Raw genomic sequence first — 21,830 nt, 5'->3', positions numbered from 1 at the left:
CCCAATAACTATGTTATGAAGGCTATGACTACCTTAAGTAAGCACCCCCATTCATAACGCCCATCCATACAGGTAATGACGAACTTCAGATGAGGTTCATTCACATGCATTAGCCACTTTACCATCAGTTACACATCGATTTCGACATCAGTGCGGTTTAACTCAGATGGGACTTTTTACCCCATTGTTCCACATAGTCAGGCACATAGTATGTCATCTCAAAATTTACTTAAGGTAGTCATAGCCTTCATAACAGTTATTGGGTGTTATAGATGTGGATAACTTTGGATATTCTCATAAGCAGTTTGTATTTTGTATTTTGTACTTTTTAAACGAATTTCAATAAATATATATTTTTATTCAAGGAATTATATATACTCTTTTCTCTTGTTGTTGTTGAATCCTAGGTATATAATGGCATAGCAGCAATCTATAAAATATGCTTGACTCTCCATTTAACAAGTCTGGTTTTAATCATGTTCCCAAAGAAAGTTCCCAGACAAAAGAAACATCTCATACACAATAGAGGTTCCAAAAGGCAAAATGTGTTTATTTTCTATTGTGTTTTTAATGATATTTTGGAACATTTTTGCAGGCTCTCATTCAACCAGCTTCATCTTTTCAGAAAGATTTTTTTATAAGACCAAATGAAAAGAATTTGTTCCAATTAGACCGAGAATGGTATACATTGACATTGTGGTTATGTGTTCTCTGTATTGTTTTATCGCTTGGAGTGAAAATGGCTTGCATTTTTTTTATTGTACTCCTGATAAAGCTTACAACAAATATGTATGTGTATATATATATATATATATATATATATATATATATATATACACACTACGTGCAGAATTATTAGGCAAATGAGTATTTTGACCACATCATCCTCTTTATGCATGTTGTCTTACTCCAAGCTGTAAAGGCTCAAAAGCCTACTACCAATTAAGCATATTAGGTGATGTGCATCTCTGTAATGAGAAGGGGTGTGGTCTAATGACATCAACACCCTATATCAGGTGTGCATAATTATTAGGCAACTTCCTTTCCTTTGGCAAAATGGGTCAAAAGAAGGACTTGACAGGCTCAGAAAAGTCAAAAATAGTGAGATATCTTGCAGAGGGATGCAGCACTCTTAAAATTGCAAAGCTTCTGAAGCGTGGTCATCGAACAATCAAGCGTTTCATTCAAAAAAGTCAACAGGGTCGCAAGAAGAGTGTGGAAAAACCAAGGCGCAAAATAACTGCCCACGAACTGAGAAAAGTCAAGCGTGCAGCTGCCAAGATGCCACTTGCCAACAGTTTGGCCATATTTCAGAGCTGCAACATCACTGGAGTGCCCAAAAGCACAAGGTGTGCAATACTCAGAGACATGGCCAAGGTAAGAAAGGCTGAAAGACGACCACCACTGAACAAGACACACAAGCTAAAAAGTCGAGACTGGGCCAAGAAATATCTCAAGACTGATTTTTCTAAGGTTTTATGGACTGATGAAATGAGAGTGAGTCTTGATGGGCCAGATGGCTGGATTGGTAAAGGGCAGAGAGCTCCAGTCCGACTAAGACGCCAGCAAGGTGGAGGTGGAGTACTGGTTTGGGCTGGTATCATCAAAGATGAGCTTGTGGGGCCTTTTTGGGTTGAGGATGGGGTCAAGCTCAACTCCCAGTCCTACTGCCAGTTTCTGGAAGACACCTTCTTCAAGCAGTGGTACAGGAAGAAGTCTGCAAGGTAAGAAAAACATGATTTTCATGCAGGACAATGCTCCATCACACGCGTCCAAGTACTCCACAACGTGGCTGGCAAGAAAGGGTATAAAAGAAGAAAATCTAATGACATGGCCTCCTTGTTCACCTGATCTGAACCCCATTGAGAACCTGTGGTCCATCATCAAATGTGAGATTTACAAGGAGGGAAAACAGTACACCTCTCTGAACAGTGTCTGGGAGGCTGTGGTTGCTGCTGCACGCAATGTTGATGGTGAACAGATCAAAACACTGACAGAATCCATGGATGGCAGGCTTTTGAGTGTCCTTGCAAAGAAAGGTGGCTATATTGGTCACTGATTTGTTTTTGTTTTGTTTTTGAATGTCAGAAATGTATATTTGTGAATGTTGAGATGTTATATTGGTTTCACTGGTAAAAATAAATAATTGAAATGGGTATATATTTGTTTTTTGTTAAGTTGCCTAATAATTTAATTTAATCACCAAACAATTAGAATTTGCAGAATTTTGTTGCCTCAATAAGGGGACCAAAATATCAATATCACAGATATATAAAAAAATTAAAAGGGGTTTAGGGGGAGTGATAAAGTTTAATAGTGAACAAAAATGGGCACTAGAAGTGGAACCTAACGCGTTAGATTGGAGATGTATCTATAAAAGTATAAAAAGAAGTACAGTATCGAGTAACTTTCGATTGATACAGTTCTTTATTGTCCATCGTACCTACATCACCCCATGGGTGCTGAGTAGGATGTATAAAACAAGGGATGCTAGATGCTGGAAGTGCAGGATGGATAACGCGGATTTCACCCACTTGATCTGGCACTGCCCTCTAATGCAGGATTATTGGACCCAGGTTTTTCGGGAGCTGACCAGATCAACTGGGTGCTCAGCTCCAATGGAGATCGCTATAGCGGTACTTGGATATATTAGGAAAATAGGTCTCGACACAGAAATAGAAATGAAATGGGCCAAAGGATTAATGCTGGCGCGGGTTGTAGTGGCTAGAGAGTGGGGGGCGGACACACCACCAAACATCGAAGCATGGAAGAACTTATGTGGGAGGGTACGTAGATACGAATATGCCGGTACCCACAAATAAATGGAGGAAGTGGAAGAAGGAAGGAAAGAGAGAGGGGAGGGAAGGAAAGAGGAAGGAAGGAGGGGAGGGAGGAAAGAGAAAAAGAAAAGGAAAAGGAAAGAACCCTGATGTGAGATCACGAAATCAATCTCTTCTCTGCTATTTATTTATTTATTTTTTTTATTTTATTTTTTTCCCTTTTTTCTCTATTTGCGGTACCCATCAAGACAACCATGGGGGGGATGGGAGGGGCTATATTGGTTTTTTCTTTTGTATATGACACGAGGAAAGAAACAGGACAGGGATATACTCCTGATGTCTAAGGATAAGTGAGCAACAAATGTACGTGTATATACAGGAATTATCTTTGTTTATGTCCTGTTGAATTATTGTTTATTGTCATGTCTTGTTTCTGAACTTTTTATATATGATGAAGGAAAAAAATAAAATAAAAGTATTCAAAAAAAAAAGTTGCCTAATAATTATGTACAGTAATAGTCACCTGCACACACAGATATCCCCCTAAAATAGCTAAAACTAAAAACAAACTAAAAACTACTTCCAAAAATATTCAGCATTGATAGTAATGAGTTTTTTGGGTTCATTGAGAACATGGTTGTTGTTCAATAATAAAATTAATCCTCAAAAATACAACTTGCCTAATAATTCTGCACTCCCTGTGTATATATATATATATATATATATACACACACACACACACACACACTGTCAGGTCCATAAATATTGGGACACTTACACAATTCTAACATTTTTGGCTCTATACACCACCACAATGGATTTGAAATGAAACAAACAAGATGTGCTTTAACTGCAGACTGTCAGCTTTAATTTGAGGGTATTTACATCCAAATCAGGTGAACGGTGTAGGAATCACAGTTTGCATAAGTGCCTCCCACTTGTCAAGGGACCAAAAGTAATGGGACAATTGGCTTCTCAGCTGTTCCATGGCCAGGTGTGTGTTATTCCCTCATTATCCCAATTAAAATGAGCAGATAAAAGGTCCAGAGTTCATTTCAAGTGTGCTATTTGCATTTGGAATCTGTTGCTGTCAACTCTCAAGATGAGATCCAAAGAGCTGTCACTATCAGTGAAGCAAGCCATTATTAGGCTGAAAAAAAACAACTAAATAAACCCATCAGAGAGATAGCCAAAACAAAACAACTGTTTGGAACATTCTTAAAAAGAAGGAACGAACCGGTGAGCTCAGCAACACCAAAAGACCCGAAAGACCACGGAAAACAACTGTGGTGGATGACCGAAAAATTCTTTCCCTTTTGAAGAAAACACCCTTCACTACAGTTGGCCAGATCAAGAACACTCTCTAGGAAGTAGGTGTATGTGTGTCAAAGTCAACAATCAGGAGAAGACTTCACCAGAGTGAATACAGAGGGTTCACCACAAGATGTAAACCATTGGTGAGCCTCAAAAACAGGAAGGCCAGACTAGAGTTTGCCAAATGACATCTAAAAAAGCATTCACAGTTCTGGAACAACATCCTATGGACAGATGAGACCAAGATCAACTTGTACCAGAGTGATGTGAAGAGAATAGTATGGAAAAGGAAAGGAACTGCTCATGATCCTAAGCATACCACCTCATCAGTGAAGCATGGTGGTGGTAGTGTTATGGCGTGGGCATGTATGGTTGCCAATGAAACTGGTTCTCTTGTATTTATTGATGATGTGACTGCTGACAAAAGCAGCAGGATGAATTCTGAAGTGTTGCGGGCAATATCTGCTCATATTCAGCCAAATGCTTCAGAACTCATTGGACGGTGCGTCACAGTGCAGATGGACAATGACCCAAAGCATACTAAAAAAGGAACCAAAGAGTTTTTTAAGGGAAAGAAGTTGAATGTTATGCAATGGCCAAGTCAATCACCTGACCTGAATCCGATTAAGCATGCATTTCACTTGCTGAAGACAAAACTGAAGGGAACATGCCCCAAGAACAAGCAGGAACTGAAGACAGTTGCATTAGAGGCCTGGCAGAGCATCACCAGGGATAAAACCAAGCGCATGGTGATGTCTATGCATTCCAGACTTCAGGCTGTAATTGACTGCAAAGGATTTGCAACCAAGTATTAAAAAGTGAAAGTTTGATTTATGATTATTATTATGTCCCATTACTTTTGGTCCCTTAACAAGTGGGAGGCACATATGCAAACTGTTGTAATTCCTACACCATTCACCTGATTTTGATGTCAATACCCTCAAATTAAAGCTGACAGTCTGCAGTTAAAGCACATCTTGTTTGTTTTTGCACAAATCCATTGTGGTGGTGTATAGAGCCAAAAATGTTAGAATTGTGTCAATGTCCCAATATTTATGGACCTGACTGTATCTATATCAGTATATATACACACTAAACAGCCATACCAAGCAATGGACATGCACACCTTTGTTATGGACCTTTCTTCTCTTTATTCTTATGTCTGTTGAATCATATGATCAACCACCACGCGGCAACCTTCTCCTTCCTTTAACCGCCTCCGGACCACCTAACGCAGAATTGCGATCCGGAGGCGGTCGATTCATTCCTCCTTGCCGCGCCGGCGAGTGATCTTGCGAGACGTGAGATTTCCTGTGAACGCGCGCACACAGGAGCGCGCGTTCACAGGATCGGGAGGTAAACGAGTGCATCTACAGCCTGCCAGCGTCTGATATACCTGCTACCTGGTCCTCTGGTGGTCCCTTTTGCTTGGATCGACCACCAGAGGACACAGGCAGCTCTGTAAGTAGCACCAAACACCACTACACTACACCCCCCACCCCCTGTCACTTTTTAACCCCTTATTAACCCCTGATCACCCCATATAGACTCCCTGATCACCCCCCTGTCATTGATTACCCCCCTGTAAGGCTCCATTTAGACGTCCGTATGTGTTTTGCGGATCCACGGATCCGCAAAACACATACGGACGTCTGAATGGAGCCTTACAGGGGGGTGATCAATGACAGGGGGGTGATCACCCCATATAGACTCCCTTATCACCCCCCTGTCATTGACCACCCCCCTGTAAGGCTCCATTCAGACGTCCATATGTGTTTTGCGGATCCGCAAAACACTGACACCGCGGATCTGCAAAACACGGACACCGGCAATGTGCTTTCCGCATTTTGCTGATCCGCACATTGCCAGAACTATATAGAAAATGCCTTTTCTTGTCCGCAATTGCGGACAAGAATAGGACATGTTCTATAGGCTCTACAAAAAATGCAGTGTTCGCCCGATCAGGCCTGATCTTGTGCGCACACTTGCGTTCAGTCCGCCCCACCGCAGTGACAGAATTAATTTTTTTCTGATCACTGCAAAAACACTGTAAAATCGCTGCGGCGCTATAAAAAGATCACTTTTGAGGGGCATGGCGAGTTCATAGAAGAATTATTTTTTTTGGCCCAAGTTAGCGGAAATAGATTTTTATTTAATTTTTTTATTGCAAAGTCTCATATTCCAGTAACTTGTGGCAAAAAATAAAATCTCACATGAACTCACCATACCCCTCACAGAATCCAAATGCGTAAAATGTTTTAGAAATTTATATTCCAGACTTCTTCTCACGCTTTAGGGCCCCTAAAATGCCAGGGCAGTATAAATACCCACACGTGACCCCATTTTGGAAAGAAGACACCCCAAGGTATTCATTCCGTGAGGGGCATGGCGAGTTCCTAGAATTAATTTTTTTTGGGCACAAGTTAGCAGAAATTTTTTATTTATTTTTTTCTCTTACAAAATCATTTTCCGCTAACTTGTGCCAAAAAAATATATTCTAGGAACTCGCCATGCCCCTCACGGAATACCTTGGGGTGTCTTCTTTCCAAAATGGGGTCACATGTGGGGTATTTATACTGCACTGGCATTTTAGGGGCCCTAAAGCGTGAGAAGAAGTCTGGAATCCAAATGCCTAAAAATGCCCTCCTAAAAGGTACTCATTGGAATTTGGGCTCCTTTGCCCACCTAGGCTGCAAAAAAGTGCCACACATGTGGTATCGCCGTACTCAGGAGAAGTTGGGCAATGTGTTTTGGGGTGTCTTTTTACATATACCCATGCTGGGTGAGAGAAATATCTCTCTAAAATGACAACTTTGTATAAAAAAATGGGAAAAGTTATTTCTCTCACCCAGCATGGGTATATGTAAAAATACACCCCAAAACACATTGCCCTACTTCTTCTGAGTACGGCGATACCACATCTGTGACACTTTTTTGCAGCCTAGGTGGGCAAAGGGGCCCAAATTCTAAAGAGCACCTTTAGGATTTCACAGGGCATTTTTGACACATTTGGATTTCAAACTACTTCTCATGCATTAGGGCCCCTAAAATGCCAGGGCAGTATAAATACCCCACAAGTGACCCCATTTTGGAAAGAAGACACCCCAAGGTATTTTGTGATGGGCATAGTGAGTTCATGGAAGTTTTTATTTTTTGTCACAAGTTAGTGGAATATGAGACTTTGTAAGAAAAAAAAAAATCTGCATTTTCTGCTAACTTGTGACAAAAAATAAAAACTTATATGAACTCACTATGCCCATCAGCGAATACCTTAGGGTGTCTACTTTCCGAATGGGGTCATTTGTGGGGTGTTTCTACTGTCTGGGCATTGTAGAACCTCAGGAAACATGACAGGTGCTCAGAAAGTCAGAGCTGCTTCAAAATGCAGAAATTCACATTTTTGTACCATAGTTTGTAAACGCTATAACTTTTGCGCAAACCAATAAATATCCACTTATTGCTTTTTTTTTTTATCAAAGACATTTAGAACAATAAATTTAGAGAAAAATTTAGTTTTATTTGAAAAAATTTACAACTGAAAGTGAAAAATGTCATTTTTTTGCAAAAAAGGTAGTAAATTTCGATTAATAACAAAAAAAGTAAAAATGTCAGCAGCAATGAAATACCACCAAATGAAAGATCTATTAGTGAGAAGAAAAGGAGGTAAAATTCATTTGGGTGGTAAGTTGTATGACCGAGCAATAAACCGTGAAAGTAGTGTAGTGCAGAATTGTAAAAAGTGGTCTGGTCATTAAGGGGAGCTGAGGTGGTTAAGTAAGTTACCTTGACATGAATTAGATATACCACTGTTTCCGCTTGATCCTTCTAAGCTAGAGATTCCTAACTGTAGGGAACGCTTAAACAATGATGCTACTCCTGAAGAATCCCTGGTACTAGGCCTAACACATAAATCTTGGTGTTCAGGCGGTAATGTATTCAATGATGTTATATTCTGCTTTACAAAAAGCATCTATAAGGCTATGTTCACACATTGTAGTGGGAAACCTTCAGACACCAAAAGTATCCATAGAGCCTCATAGTCCCGATGTATGCCAAAAGAGTGTTCTTTTGTCATCTGCCTGCTTGTGTTGACATACCTTTTTTACAATATTGAAATGCACAGTAGACTACATTATTCCATAGCGGCAGATGGTAAAAATATACTAATTTTACAGTAGGATCCTGTAGGTGACATAAGCCACTATATGTCTGAACAGTGCCAAACATTGGAGTCTTTGGTCAAAGTTAAAGGTTAGGAGAAGGCTCTGATGTTGGAAGAAGACTCTGATGTGATGTGAACAAGCCTCAATAAGATTGGAATGCACGGTAAAATTGACAAATCATGCTGCTGTTGTGACCTGGGGAACCCCAGGCCAGGTCATTTTTTTTGTCTAATTACATAAAAAAAAGGGACAACCTCTGAGAACAAGAACTCCTTTTGAAATTGCCAGGCAGGGTTCAGAAATAACAAGACAAAAAGACTTGCCTAGCCACCAGTTCTCCAGTTCCAACGTCAAGCTCCCTTCTCCTAAACTTCTAGTTCCCGCTGGACCACAAGTTCTATGTGCTGTCTACATAGAAGCCACCACTGCCAGCCAATCAATGGCCTCAGTGATGATTCGTACAGGCATGGCACATGACTGCTGCCACAGTTGAGGCCATTAATTGGCCAACAGCAGTAACATGTATGTACACAGCACGGTGTTGGGTTACAGGTGAGTCACATCTTTTTTTTAAACCCCTGCACCCTGCCTGGCAATTTTCAAAAGGGAACCAGTCTTGAAGAAACTCTTTAGGTTTGTAGACAAGCACATACCTATCACAGATGTAAACAATTCTGGAGCTGAGCTCCCAGCGGCCATAAATGTAGCCCCGGCCACATCTTCACTGAGCTGCAATCTCTGTAGAGAGAAGAGAGACATGACATTAAACAGGAACACAATAGTATAAAATAATACACAGGGGTGGGATTCAAATTTTTAACAACAGGTTCCCTACTCAATGGTTGACACACGGCCTCACGACACATGTTTACATATGCATGCACCATATATATGCAACACACATACACAAATACACCATATATACATTACACACACATACCACCCAACTTTAAAAAAAACTAATGAGCTAAACTATGGAATAGAAGCACCCATCTCCAGCTGCCACTGTAATGTTAACAACTGGATCTGGAGAATCCCATGCCTGGTAATACATGTAAATTTAGTTGAACATTTCTTTACACAACCATTACCATAGACATTTGGTTAGACACCTATCTGTAGCTTAAGGTGAAACATTGCTGGTATATTGATAAGAAATGCCATTAATGAAGCCATCCAGTCTGAACGTTGAGTTCCATAACAATCAAGAGCACAAAGGGGCTAAACTGGAAGGCACCGCACTGCAAACACAATTTATAATGATGAGGGTATCATCAAGTCTAGTAATAGCCAAAGTAACAGCCAAAGGGGGAGTCCAACAGTTGCATACTGATGGCAAATCATAGCGAATAACTAACGATTATAAGTACTTAATGGCAGGAGTATTTTTAGAACCTCCATATTCATGCCATTTTTTTTTTTTTTTTAGATGTCTTTAGCCGTTTCTTATTTATTTTTATTTTCTTTGTCTGTACTATTGAAATAGCACTGATATAATTGAAGATGAAATATAAAATATTGTCCTTCTGTAGCAGTTATATCATTAACACATATCATTAAATCTCTTAACTAAAAGGTAACTGGAGAGGAGCAAATACATTTTAAACAAATCTTCCAAACGAAGCTGCAGTTTTGGCAATTCAATTTGGGCTCACTTTTACATAAATCCAGTACAGTAGTGAGGGATGTAGGGCAGGGAAGATGAATATGGTGGATCAATTGATCCTGGGCAGGGCGCTGGCCAGCGGGCTTGCCCATAATTCCTTGTTGTCAGCCTCACAGCTAGTCAGGAGGGATGATATTGACTAGTGTTTAAGGCACTAACGTCACAAGCAGAGACGCTATTCTCAGCTCAGCCACTGATGTGATAGGATGTGTCTGTCACAGACATAACACACAAGAGAGACACACACAAGACAGTTTAAGGGCTATTACACTGCCCAACCAGCACTTGTTTGCACCAGCATATTACACCGGTCAATGCAAAGTTCAGATCAGTTCTATTGATTATCAGCTGCATATTCCTGATTACAAAGGGAGATGTGCTGCTGATAATCGTGCATCTTTCATCCTGATGAAAGATGCCTATCACCTGACAAACAAGCATTTTATTGTTCATTGGCTGATTGGCAGCACGATTATTTGGGCCAATTATAGGGAACGAGCGATCCCATGAATGCTTATTCACAATAATTGGTCTGAATATCTTTAGGTGTAATAGGACCTTTACAAGGACAGTGTTACAGATTGTGAAGATGTATTTAGTTATGTTGATTGGGCTTGATCTCTTCAAATACATGCAAACTCTACTGTATTGCACATCATTTTTAAAGATATGGTACTCATTTTTCTCCATGCGCAGGAGCCAGCTAGCGGTCCAATTAATATAAAAAGTAAATCTACTGGCTGATGGTGTTTTCAGCATCATAGTTGCATGGGACACTATGCAAATGGGAATTTTACCCCCTAAAATCTGCTGCAAATAAGCATATTTCACCAGTGGGGTACATTTTGGCAATAGAGGTTGTCTAATAGCTCTTTTTTTTTCCAAAAAACTACAGTTTCTACAATTAATAAGTGTACAACAAGCACTTTTATTTGCTTCACTACATTTTTGCTGCAGAATGTGCCAAACTGCGCAATATTTTCTGAAAAACATGTTTTTTAGTTTTAACCCCTTCACAATATCTGCCATACATACACGGAAGATGTCAGCAATTTAAAGATGGTGCTTGCTCCAGAGTGGAGTTTTACACAACTAATGTCAATTCTGATCACAGCATCTGAGGAGGATGAGGCATCTGTGCTGAGATCGGAGAAGCTGTTCATTAGTGGTGATAGGCTGCCTATTTTAAGTATATTCCCATGGAGGCAGGTGCAGTGCTCCATAGAAATATATTAAATTTCCCATACCCTTCTGTATTAAATTACATGTTCAGGTCCCTGAGGGACTTGACTTAATCCCTTAAGGACCCTGCCATATTTCACCTTAAGGACCAGGCCATTTGTTGCAAATCTGACATGTGTCACTTTATGTGGTGATAACTTTAAAACACTGTTACTTATCCAGGTAATTCTGACATATTGTACTTCATGACATTGGTAAAATTGAGTAAAAAAAAATCATTTTTATTTATGAAAACGTACCGAATTTATCCAAAATTTTGAAAAATTAGCAAATTTCCAAATCTCAATTTCTTTACTTTTATAATAGATAGTAATACCTGCAAAAATTGTTATTATTTTACATTCCCCATATGTCTACTTCATGTTTGGATCATTTTGTGAATGCCATTTTATTTTTTGGGGACGTTAGAAGGCTTAGAAGTTTAGAAGCAAATCTTGAAATTTTTCTGAAAATTTCCAAAACCCACTTTTTAAAGACCTGTTCAGATTTGAAGTCAATTTGTGAAGCTTACATAATAGAAATCACCCAAAAATGACCCCATTTTATAAACTAAACCCCTAAAGGAATTCAAAACTGATTTTACAAACTTTGTTAACCCTTTAGGTGTTCCACAAGAATTAATGGAAAATGGAGATGAAGTTTCAGAATTTCACTTTTTGGGCAGATTTTCCATTTTAATCAATTTTTTCCAGTCAATATTTGATGCCCTGATTCTGTAGTTTACAGAAACACCCCATTTGTGATCGCGAACTGCTGTATGGGCATGGGGCAGGGCGCAGAAGAAAAGGAACGCCATATGGCTTTTGGAAGGCAGATTTTGCTGGAATGGTTTTTTGACACCATGTCCCATTTGAAGCCACCCTGATGCACCCCTAGAGTAGAAACTCCAAAAAAGTGACCTCATTTTGGAAACTACAGGATAAGGTGGCAGTTTTGTTGGTACTATTTTAGGATACATATGATTTTTGGTTGCTCTATATTACACTTTTTGTGACTCAAGGTAACATAAAATAGCTGTTTTGGCACTGTTTTTATTTTTTGTTATTTACAACATTTATCTGACAGGTAAGATCATGTGGTATGTTTATAGAGCAGGTTGTTACGGCAGCGACAATACCAAATATGTTTGTTTCAGTTTTACATAATAAAGCATTTTTGAAAAAATTTTTTTTTTAGTGTCTCCACATTCTGAAAGCCGTCGTTTTCTTTATGTTTTGGGCGACTGTCTTATGTAGGGGCTCATTTTTTTCTGTATGAGATAATGGTTTCATTGGTACTATTATGGGGTGTGTATGACTTTTTGATCGCTTGGTATTACACTTTTTGTGATGTTAGGTGACAAAAAATTGCTTATTGTTCACCTGAGAAGTTAGGTCATGTGATATTTTTATACAGCAGGTTCTTACAGAGGCGGCGATGCCTAATATGTCTACTTATTTTTATTCATTAAAGTTTTACACAATAATATAATTTTTGAAACAAAAAAAAAATATTTTAGTGTCTCCATAGTCTGAGAGCCATATTTTTTTTTATTTTTTGGCTGATTGTCTTAGGTATGGTATCATTTTTGCGGGATGAGATGACAGTTTGATTGGCACTATTTTGGGGTGCATATGACTTTTTGATTGCTTGCTATTACACTTTTTGTGATGTAAGGTGACAAAACATGGCTTTTTTAACACCGTTTTAATTTTTTATTTTTTACGGTGTTCCCCTGAGGGGTTAGGTCATGTGATATTTTTATACAGCAGGTTCTTATGGACGCGGCGATACCTAATATGTATACTTTTTTTTATTTACTTAAGTTTTACACAAAAAAGGCATTTTTTAAACCCCCAAAAATGATGTTTTATTGTCTCCATATTCTTAGAGCCAAAGTTTTTTTTTATGTTTTGGGCGACTGTCTTAGGTAGAGTATCATTTTTGTGGGATGAGATGATGGTTTTATTGGCACTATTTTGGGTTGCATATGACTTTTTGATCGCTTGCTATTAAACTTTTTGTGATGTAAGGTGACAAAAAATGGCTTTTGACATCGTGTTTTTTTTTATTTATTTAAGTTTTACACAATAATATCATTTTTGAAACAAAAGAAAAATCATGTTTTAGTGTTTCGCCATAGTTTATTTTTATTTTTTGGGCGATTGTCTTAGGTAGAGTATCATTTTTTGTGGGATGAGGTGTTTTTTTAGCACAGTTTTTATTGTATTTTTTTGACGGTGTTCATTTGAAGGGTTCGGTCATATGATATTTTTATAGAGCCGGTCGATATGGACGCGATACCTAATATGTCTTCTCTTCTTTTTTTCCCTATTTTTTACAAATTTTTTTTACTTTATTTTGGGAAAAGGATGCTTTTTTTTGTAAAACTTTATTTTTTTAACTTTTTTTTCACTTTCATTTTTTTTCCTCTCTGGGACTTCAACTTTTGGGGGTCTGATGCTCTTTACAATGCATCACAATACTTCTGTATTGTGATGCATTGGCTATAAGTGTATTACAGACTGTAATACACTTACAGCCTGCTTGCCTGTGAGATCCAGGGGGCTAGATCTCACAGGCTGTCACAGAAGACAGCCACGATGCCTGTGAAAGGCATCGGGCTGCCTTCCCTGCCATTGGGTCCCCATCACAGCAGCACGGGGACCCAATGGCTGCTCTCTCCCTCCCTCCACACATCGGACGTGCCGCGGTCAGCGCTGACCGCAGCATATCAAGGGTTAATGCGTTGGCATTGGTGATTTCACCGATTCTGGCGCATGCAGCAGGGGTCCGGCTATCAGTGATTGCCGGACCCCTGCCGCGGATACATGTACGGCGCAGGTCTTTAAGGGGACACATGACGTACCTTAGGACACATGACGTACCTGTACGTCATGTTGTCCTGGTACTTAAGGACACATGACATACCGGTACGTCATGTGTTGTTCCGATCACTGCCGCTCGGCCGGCGGTGATCGGAACAAAGTGCCTGCTCAAATCATTGAGCAGGCACCTCGGCTAAATGCGCGGGGTGCGGGGCGGGCGTCGCGATCCCGCCCGCCTCCCCTTGAATAATCGTTGGTGGCCAGTGGGTATACCAGGGTGTCAGCATATTGCTGACACCCTGGTATAAACGGCTGACATCTGTGATGCAATGTCAGCCGTTTAATTCTTTCCATACCGCGGTCTGTACGTGCCCCCCCTCCTTACCCTTCCCTGTCTGCGCAGTTGTGGCCACAACTGAGCAGACGGGGAAGGTTCCCATGGCAACAGGGCGCCTTCTCAGGTGCTAAAGGCATAGATCTGTTCAGACAAAGTGTAAGTAAAATACAGTACAAAACACTATATAGTGTACTGTACTGTATTATACAGACATCAGACCCACTGGATCTTCAAGAACCAACTGGGTCTGGGTAAAAAAAAGTAAAAAAAAAAAAGTGCAAATCAAAAAACACATTTATCACTGATTAAAAATGAAAAAAAAAAAAATTCCCTACACATGTTTGGTATCGCCGCATCCGTAATGACCTGATCTATAAAACGGTCATGTTACTTTACCCGAACGGTGAACGCCATAAAAATAAAAAATAAAAAACTATGATGAAATTGAAATTTTGCCCACCTTACTTCCCAAAAAAGGTAATAAAAAAGTGATCAAAAAAGTCGCATGTACGCCAAAATTGTAACAATCAAACTGTCATCTTATCCCGCAAAAATCATACCCTACCCAAGATAATCGCCCAAAAACTGAAAAAACTATGGCTCTTAGACTATGGAAACACTAAAACATGATTTTTTTTGTTTCAAAAATGAAATCATTGTGTAAAACTTACATAAATAAAAAAGTATACATATTGGGTATCGCCGCGTCCATATCGACTGGCTCTATAAAAATATCACATGACCTAACCCCTCAGATGACCACCGTAAAAAAATAAAAATAAAAACGGTGTAAAAAAAGCCATTTTTTTGTCATCTTATGTCACAAAAAGTGTAATAGCAAGCGATCAAAAAGTTATATGCACCCCAAAATAGTGCCATTCAAACCAGCATCTCATCCCGCAAAAAATTAGACCCTACTTAAGATAATCACCCAAAAACTGAAAAAACTTTGACTCTTAGACTACGGAGACACAAAAACATATTTTTTGTTTTAAAAATGAAATCATTGTGTAAAACTTACATAAATGAAAAAAATTGTATACGTATTAGGTATCACCGCATCCGTGACAACCTGCTCTATAAAATTAACACATGATCTAACCTGTCAGATGAATGTTGTAAATAACAAAAAAAAAAAACGGTGCCAAAAAAGCTATTTCTGGTTACCTTGCCGCACAAAAAGTGTAATATAGAGCAACCAAAAATCATATGTACCCTAAAATAGTACCAACAAAACTGCCACCCTATCCCATAGTTTCTAAAATGGGGTTGCTTTTTTGGGAGTTTCTACTCTGGGGGGGGGGGGGGGACATGGTGTCAAAAAAAACAGTCCAGCAAAATCTGCCTTCCAAAAACCGTATGGCATTCCTTTCCTTCTGCGCCCTGCTGTGTGCCCATACAGCAGTTTACTACCACATATGGGGTGTTTCTGTAAACTACAGAATCAGGGCCATAAATAATGAGTTTTGCTTGGCTGTTAACCCTTGCTTTGTAACTGGAAAAAAATATTAAAATGGAAAATCTGCCAAAAAAGTGAAATTTCGAAATTGTATCTCTATTTTCCATCAAATCTTGTGCAACACCTAAAGGGTTAACAAAGTTTGTAAAATCAGTTTTGAATACCTTGAGGGGTGTAGTTTCTTAGATGGGGTCACTTTTATGGAGTTTCTACTCTAGGAGTGTATCAGGGGGGCTTCAAATGGGACATGGTGTAAATAAACCAGTCCAGCAAAATCTACCTTCCAAAAACCAAACGGCGCACCTTTCACTCTACGCCCCGCTGCGTGGCCGTACAGTAGTTTACGTCCACATATGGGGTTTCTGTAAATGGCAGAGTCAGGGCAATAAAGATACAGTCTTGTTTGGCTGTTAACCCTTGCTTTGTTAGTGGAAAAAATAGGTTAAAATGGAAAATTAGGCAAAAAAATTAAATTCTCAAATTTCATCCCCATTTGCCAATAACTCTTGTGCAACACCTAAAGGCTTAACGAAGTTTGTAAAATCAGTTTTGAATACCTTGAGGGGTGTAGTTTTTAGAATGGGGTGGTTTTTGTTATGTAAGCCGCGCAAAGTGACTTCAGACCTGTAGCGGTCCCTAAAAATTGGGTTTTTGTAAATTTCTGAAAATTTCAAGATTTGCTTCTAAACTTCTAAGCCTTGTAACATCCCCAAAAAATAAAATATAATTCCCAAAATAATTCAAACATGAAGTAGACATATGGGGAATGTAAAGTCATCACAATTTTTGGGGGTATTACTATGTATTACAGAAGTAGAGAAACTGAAACTTTGAAATTTGCAAATTTTACCAGTGTCATGAAGTACAATATGTGTCGGAAAAAAAATCTCAGAATGGCCTGGATAAGTCAAAGCGCTTAAAGTGACACTGGTCAGATTTGCAAAAAATTGCCTGGTCCGTAAGATAAAATAAGGCTGTGTCCCTAAGGGGTTAAAAGAGTTCACAAAAAGTAAACAACATTTTTTTAAAAACTATAAAAGAAATATAAAATTTTAATCATCCTTCTATCCCTATAATAAAAAAAAAATAAACAATAAAGATCACTTGCACCAACACATATCAAAATGTCCGAACTATTATAATATAAATGTATTTATGCCATATAGTGAATGCCGCTGCTTTACCTCCACCCAATGAATAAAAAAGTCATACACACCCTAAAGTGGTAGCACTGAAAAGTGCCCCTCAACAACAGAGCACTCACATACAGCTCCATAGATGTAAATATAAAAAAATTATGGGGGGGGTCAGAAAATGGTGATTAAAAGCAAAATTAAAGTATTTTTTAAGTATTAAAACATAAACAAAACTATGCAAATGTGGTATTACTGTAATCACACTGACCCAGAGATTTAAGGGCACAGGTCAGTTTTACAGCATACGTAACACTGTATAAATGAAACCTAGAAAATTATGGTGGAATTGCGTTTTTTCCCATTCCACCCCATTTGGAATTGTTTTCCAGATTGCTACTACATTGTATGCAATATTAAATTGTACAATTAAAAAGTGCAACCTAGCCGACAAAAAACTATGTGAATGGAAAAATAAAAAAGTTATGGCTCTGAGAAGGCAGGGAGTGAAAAACTAAAACACAAAAACTGAAAATCGCTCTGTCCTTAAGGAGTTAAGAAGCATAACAAATCTGACAGTGCAGTGTCTTTTTAAACAGGCTGTTTGTTAACACTGCCAACCATGCATTTACACATAGCTACAGTGGCTATAAAAAGGTTTCTGTGCTGTAAAAAAATGAAACAAAGATAAATCATTTCAGAACTTTTTCCACCTGTATGTGACCTATAAACTGTACAACTTAATTGAAAAACAAACTGAAATCTTTTAGGTAGAGGGAAGAAAAAATATAAAAATAAAATAATATGGTTGCATAAGTGTGCAAATTAATACTTTGTTGAAGCACCTTTTGATTTTATTACAGCAATCAGTCTTTTGGGGTATGAGTCTATCAGCATGGCACATTTTGACTTGGCAAGATTTGCCCACTCTTCTTTGCAAAAACACTCAAAATCTGTCAGATTGCGAGGGCATCTCCTATGCACAGCCCTCTTCAGATCACCCTACAGATTTTCAATCAGATTCGGGTCTGGGCTCTGGCTGGGCCATTCCAAAAATGGGCCATTCTTCTGGTGAAGCCATTCCTTTGTTGATTTGGATGTATGCTTTGGGTCGTTGTCATGCTGAAAGATGAAGTTCCTCTTCATGTTCAGCTTTCTAGCAGAAGCCTGAAGGTTTTGTGCAAATATTGACTGGTATTTGGAACTGTTCATAATTCCCTCTAGCTTAACTAAGGCCTCAGTTCCATCTGAAGAAAAACAGCCGCAAAGCATGATGCTGCCACCACCATGCTTCACTGTGGGTATGGTCTTCTTTTGGTGATGTGCAGTGTTGTTTTTGCGCCAAACATATCTTTTGGAATTATGGCCAAAAAGTTGAACCTTGGTTTCATCAGACCATAACACCTTTTCCCACATGCTTTCAGGAGACTTGAGATGTGTTTTTGCAAAATGTATCCTGGCTTGGATGTTTTTCTTTGTAAGAAAAGGCTTTCGTCTTGCCACTCTACCCCATAGCCCAGACATATGAAGAATACGGGAGATTGTTGTCACATGTACCACACAGCCAGTACTTGCCAGATATTCCTGCAGCTCCTTTAATGTTGCTGTAGGCCTCTTGGTAGCCTCCTAGACCAGTTTTCTTCTCGTCTTTTCATCAATTTAGGAGAGACATCCAGTTCTTGGTAATGTCACTGTTGTGCCATATTTTCTCCACTTGATGATGTCTTCACTGTGTTCCATGGTATATCTAATGCCTTGGAAATTCTTTTGTACCCTTCTCCTGACTGATACCTTTTAACAATGAGATCCCTCTGATGCTTTGGAAGCTCTCTGTGGACCATGACTTTTGCTGTGGGATGCGACTAAGAAAATTTCAGGAAAGACCAATTAGAGCAGCTGAACTTTATTTGGGGCTAATCAGAAGCACTTTAAATGATGGCAGGTGTATGCTGACTCCTATTTAACTTGAATTGGAATGTGATTGCTTAATTCTGAACACAGCTACATCCCCAGTTATAAGGCATTATTATTATTTTTTTTCTTTTCTTCCCTCCAACTAAAAGATTTCAGTTTGTTTTTCAATTGAGTGGTACAGTTTATAGGTCACATTAAAGGTGGAAAAAGTTCTGAAATGATTTATCTTTGTCTAATTTTTTTACAGCACAGAGACCTGACATTTTAACAGGCGTGGTAGCCCTGCAGGCGTCCTATGTGAAATTCAGCTCCTGCCCTAATCCAAGATGGCAACCTAATACGCATGGCAGTCGCACCTACCAGCCCCGACAACATTCCGGAGCCTTTATTCATTGCGCTTCTGCTCTTGTGCTCGCACCCATCTGCCCCGCCTATCAACACTATTTAAGATGGCGCTTGCCATGTCCGTTATACCCCTCAGGGTCTCACTTTATCACTGCCACTTTTTTTATTTTTTATTTATTTATTCATAATCTACTGTTATTTACTTATTAAGCCTGCTTTTCCTGCTATATATATGTGGTTCTACCGTATGGGGTACTTTAACCCTTATATACCTCACATTACCTAATATACTCCATATATTATACCGTTGCATGAATTGTATTTGCCATATGAAATTTTTGGATCATGTATTGCAAAACTATGAACCTTTAAATCATGAAATTCATTTTTCTGCAAGGATATGGATCATATATAATTATGTATACCCGAATTTGACACAACTATGTATTTTATCAAAATTAAGCATTTAGTGAATTGTGATTTCTTGTTATATCTTTGTTCATTAGCCTGATGAAGGGCTACATATAGCCCGAAACATTGTTTGAATTTATTGCGCACCATTATGTGCGGCTGAATAAAAATCACTGATTATTTCACCTTCAATTTTGGAGTGCTGTCCAATTGTATACCTATGTTGGTACGGGGAGATGTCACCCTTCTGTGGTCTGACAAAGAATGTTAAATGAGACTGTCTGTTCAAAAAGTCCAGACCGAGAGGAAATTAAAGACTCTGTACAGGAACTAGTATACATGGAGTGACAAAACTAATATCCAGAACACCATCCACCCATTTTCATATGAATAAATTCAATAAAGTATCATATATAGGTTGTTAATTTGCAGCAATTTGTTTTTATGGATGTGTCCCTTTAAAGGGGTTGTCCGGGATTGGGGACATTACTCTAATAGTACAAGTGTGGCATACATATTACATACAAGCAGGTAGTACCTTTGGCACAGATTTATGCAGCCCCGTTTTCATCTTTGAAATTCATGGCCGGAAGTTACTGGTTTCTTCTCCTCAGTGACGTACCGGGTCCCTTGCAGGCAAGCAAAGCTTCCTCTTCCGCTGCTCAGGGAGCCCGGTGACGTCACTGGCAGCAAATTAATCGAGGTGAATATTGATGAGGGGGCGGAGTTACAGCGGCTGGCCGACATCCCGTTAAGCCCCGCCCCTCCAGTCCGGTGAGCTTCAAAATGAATTGAGGTGAATATTAATGAGGGGGTGGAGTTACAGCGGAGCAGAGAGACAGCTGTAACCACCTGATGCTGCGCTGCCCCAGGACCCACAGGGCAGTGCAGCCGGAAGTCAGGTAAAGATAAACAGATATATAAACAATGAGTGGGGGACTGTTGGAGCCACATAGAAGTGGCAAAAATAGCTGAAAATGTATAGAGGCCTTAACTTAGATGTACATTGTGAGTAAACGTGTTTTTTTTTTTAAAACGTTTGGTCCCGGAGAACCCCTTTAAGCTCTTGAAAGCACAGAACTAAAGAATAACAAGGTTCAATAACCACATTAGGCACGCTATACTTTTACTGTTTAGAATTCAATATACATGTATAATAACAGTTCAATGTACTAGAATGGTCTGACTGGATTCTCCAGGCTTTTTACAATACCGGGTAAGGCTACTTTCACACTAGCCTTTTGGCTTTCCGTTTGTGAGTTCCGTTCAGGGCTCTTACAAGCGGTCCAAAACTGATCAGTTTTGCTCTAAAGCATTCTGAATGGAAAATGATCCGCTCAGAATGCATCAGTTTGCCTCCGATCAGTCTCCATTCCGCTCTGGAGGCGGACACCAAAACATTGCCTGTAGTGCGGTTTGCTGTCTACTTGACGAAACTGAGCCAAATGGATCCGTCCTGGCACACAATGTAAGTCAATGGGGATGGATCAGTTTTCTCTGACACAATCTAGCACAATAGAAAACTGATCCGTCTCCCATTGACTTTCAATGGAGTTCATGACGGATCCATCTTGGCTATGTTAACGATAATACAAACGGATCCGTTCATGACGGATGCATGCGGTTGTATTATTGTAACGGATCAGTTTTTGCAGATCCATGATGTAAAAGTAGCCTAAGCATTAACCAAACTATCTTTTTTTCCACAGGGCAGAAGCAAGTACGGGTTTTGTAAAAAAAAAAAAACAGAGAACCCCTTTAACAGTTATCTGACTTGAAAATGTCTGAGGCTGTGCTGCACAACATCTGGGCAAAGCAATCTGCAGGGCTAAGACACTTCTCTGGCATTACTTCGTTTTTCAAGTCAAGTTTATTTACAGCATAACATTGCAACAATAACATCCATGAAAGAAAGTACAATACATAAGTAACCACATTACCCTAGAGACACTTCTATGTCAAAATAGGAAGGCATGTAAGCATAATGCTTTAATACAGTACATTATAATGCACCATCACTTCCAAAGTATTTAAAAAAATATATATTTTAGTTTTACTTTATTTACTTTTTTACTAACAAGTAGTGGACAAAACCAACACATATCTAACAACTGGCAAAGGCAAGAATTCTCCAACAATCAGAATATTCATTATTTTAGATACACCTTTTTACAGATCTAACACCCAACCTGAGAGGATGCTAGATACAAGATGACCACTCCATGGCCTCTTGGCATTGTTGTCTGATGTTGGCAGACA

The 21,830-nt window shown here is 39.1% G+C and overlaps 1 protein-coding gene across 2 annotated transcripts in view; it reads right to left on the bottom strand.

Annotated features, from left to right (window-relative positions):
• SLC24A3 (solute carrier family 24 member 3) overlaps positions 1 to 21,830 on the bottom strand; it is a 436,240-nt gene that overhangs the window by 129,240 nt on the left and 285,170 nt on the right. For both annotated transcript variants that reach the window (XM_044291617.1, XM_044291618.1), the window contains exon 5: positions 8,911 to 8,995. In XM_044291617.1, coding sequence (XP_044147552.1) covers positions 8,911 to 8,995 — 85 coding nt within the window. The remainder of the gene's footprint in view (positions 1 to 8,910; positions 8,996 to 21,830) is intronic.

This window comes from Bufo gargarizans, chromosome 4 (genome assembly GCF_014858855.1).
Source record: "Bufo gargarizans isolate SCDJY-AF-19 chromosome 4, ASM1485885v1, whole genome shotgun sequence".
NCBI classification, from domain to species: domain Eukaryota; kingdom Metazoa; phylum Chordata; class Amphibia; order Anura; family Bufonidae; genus Bufo; species Bufo gargarizans.
This window is presented reverse-complemented; position numbering and strand designations above follow the sequence as displayed.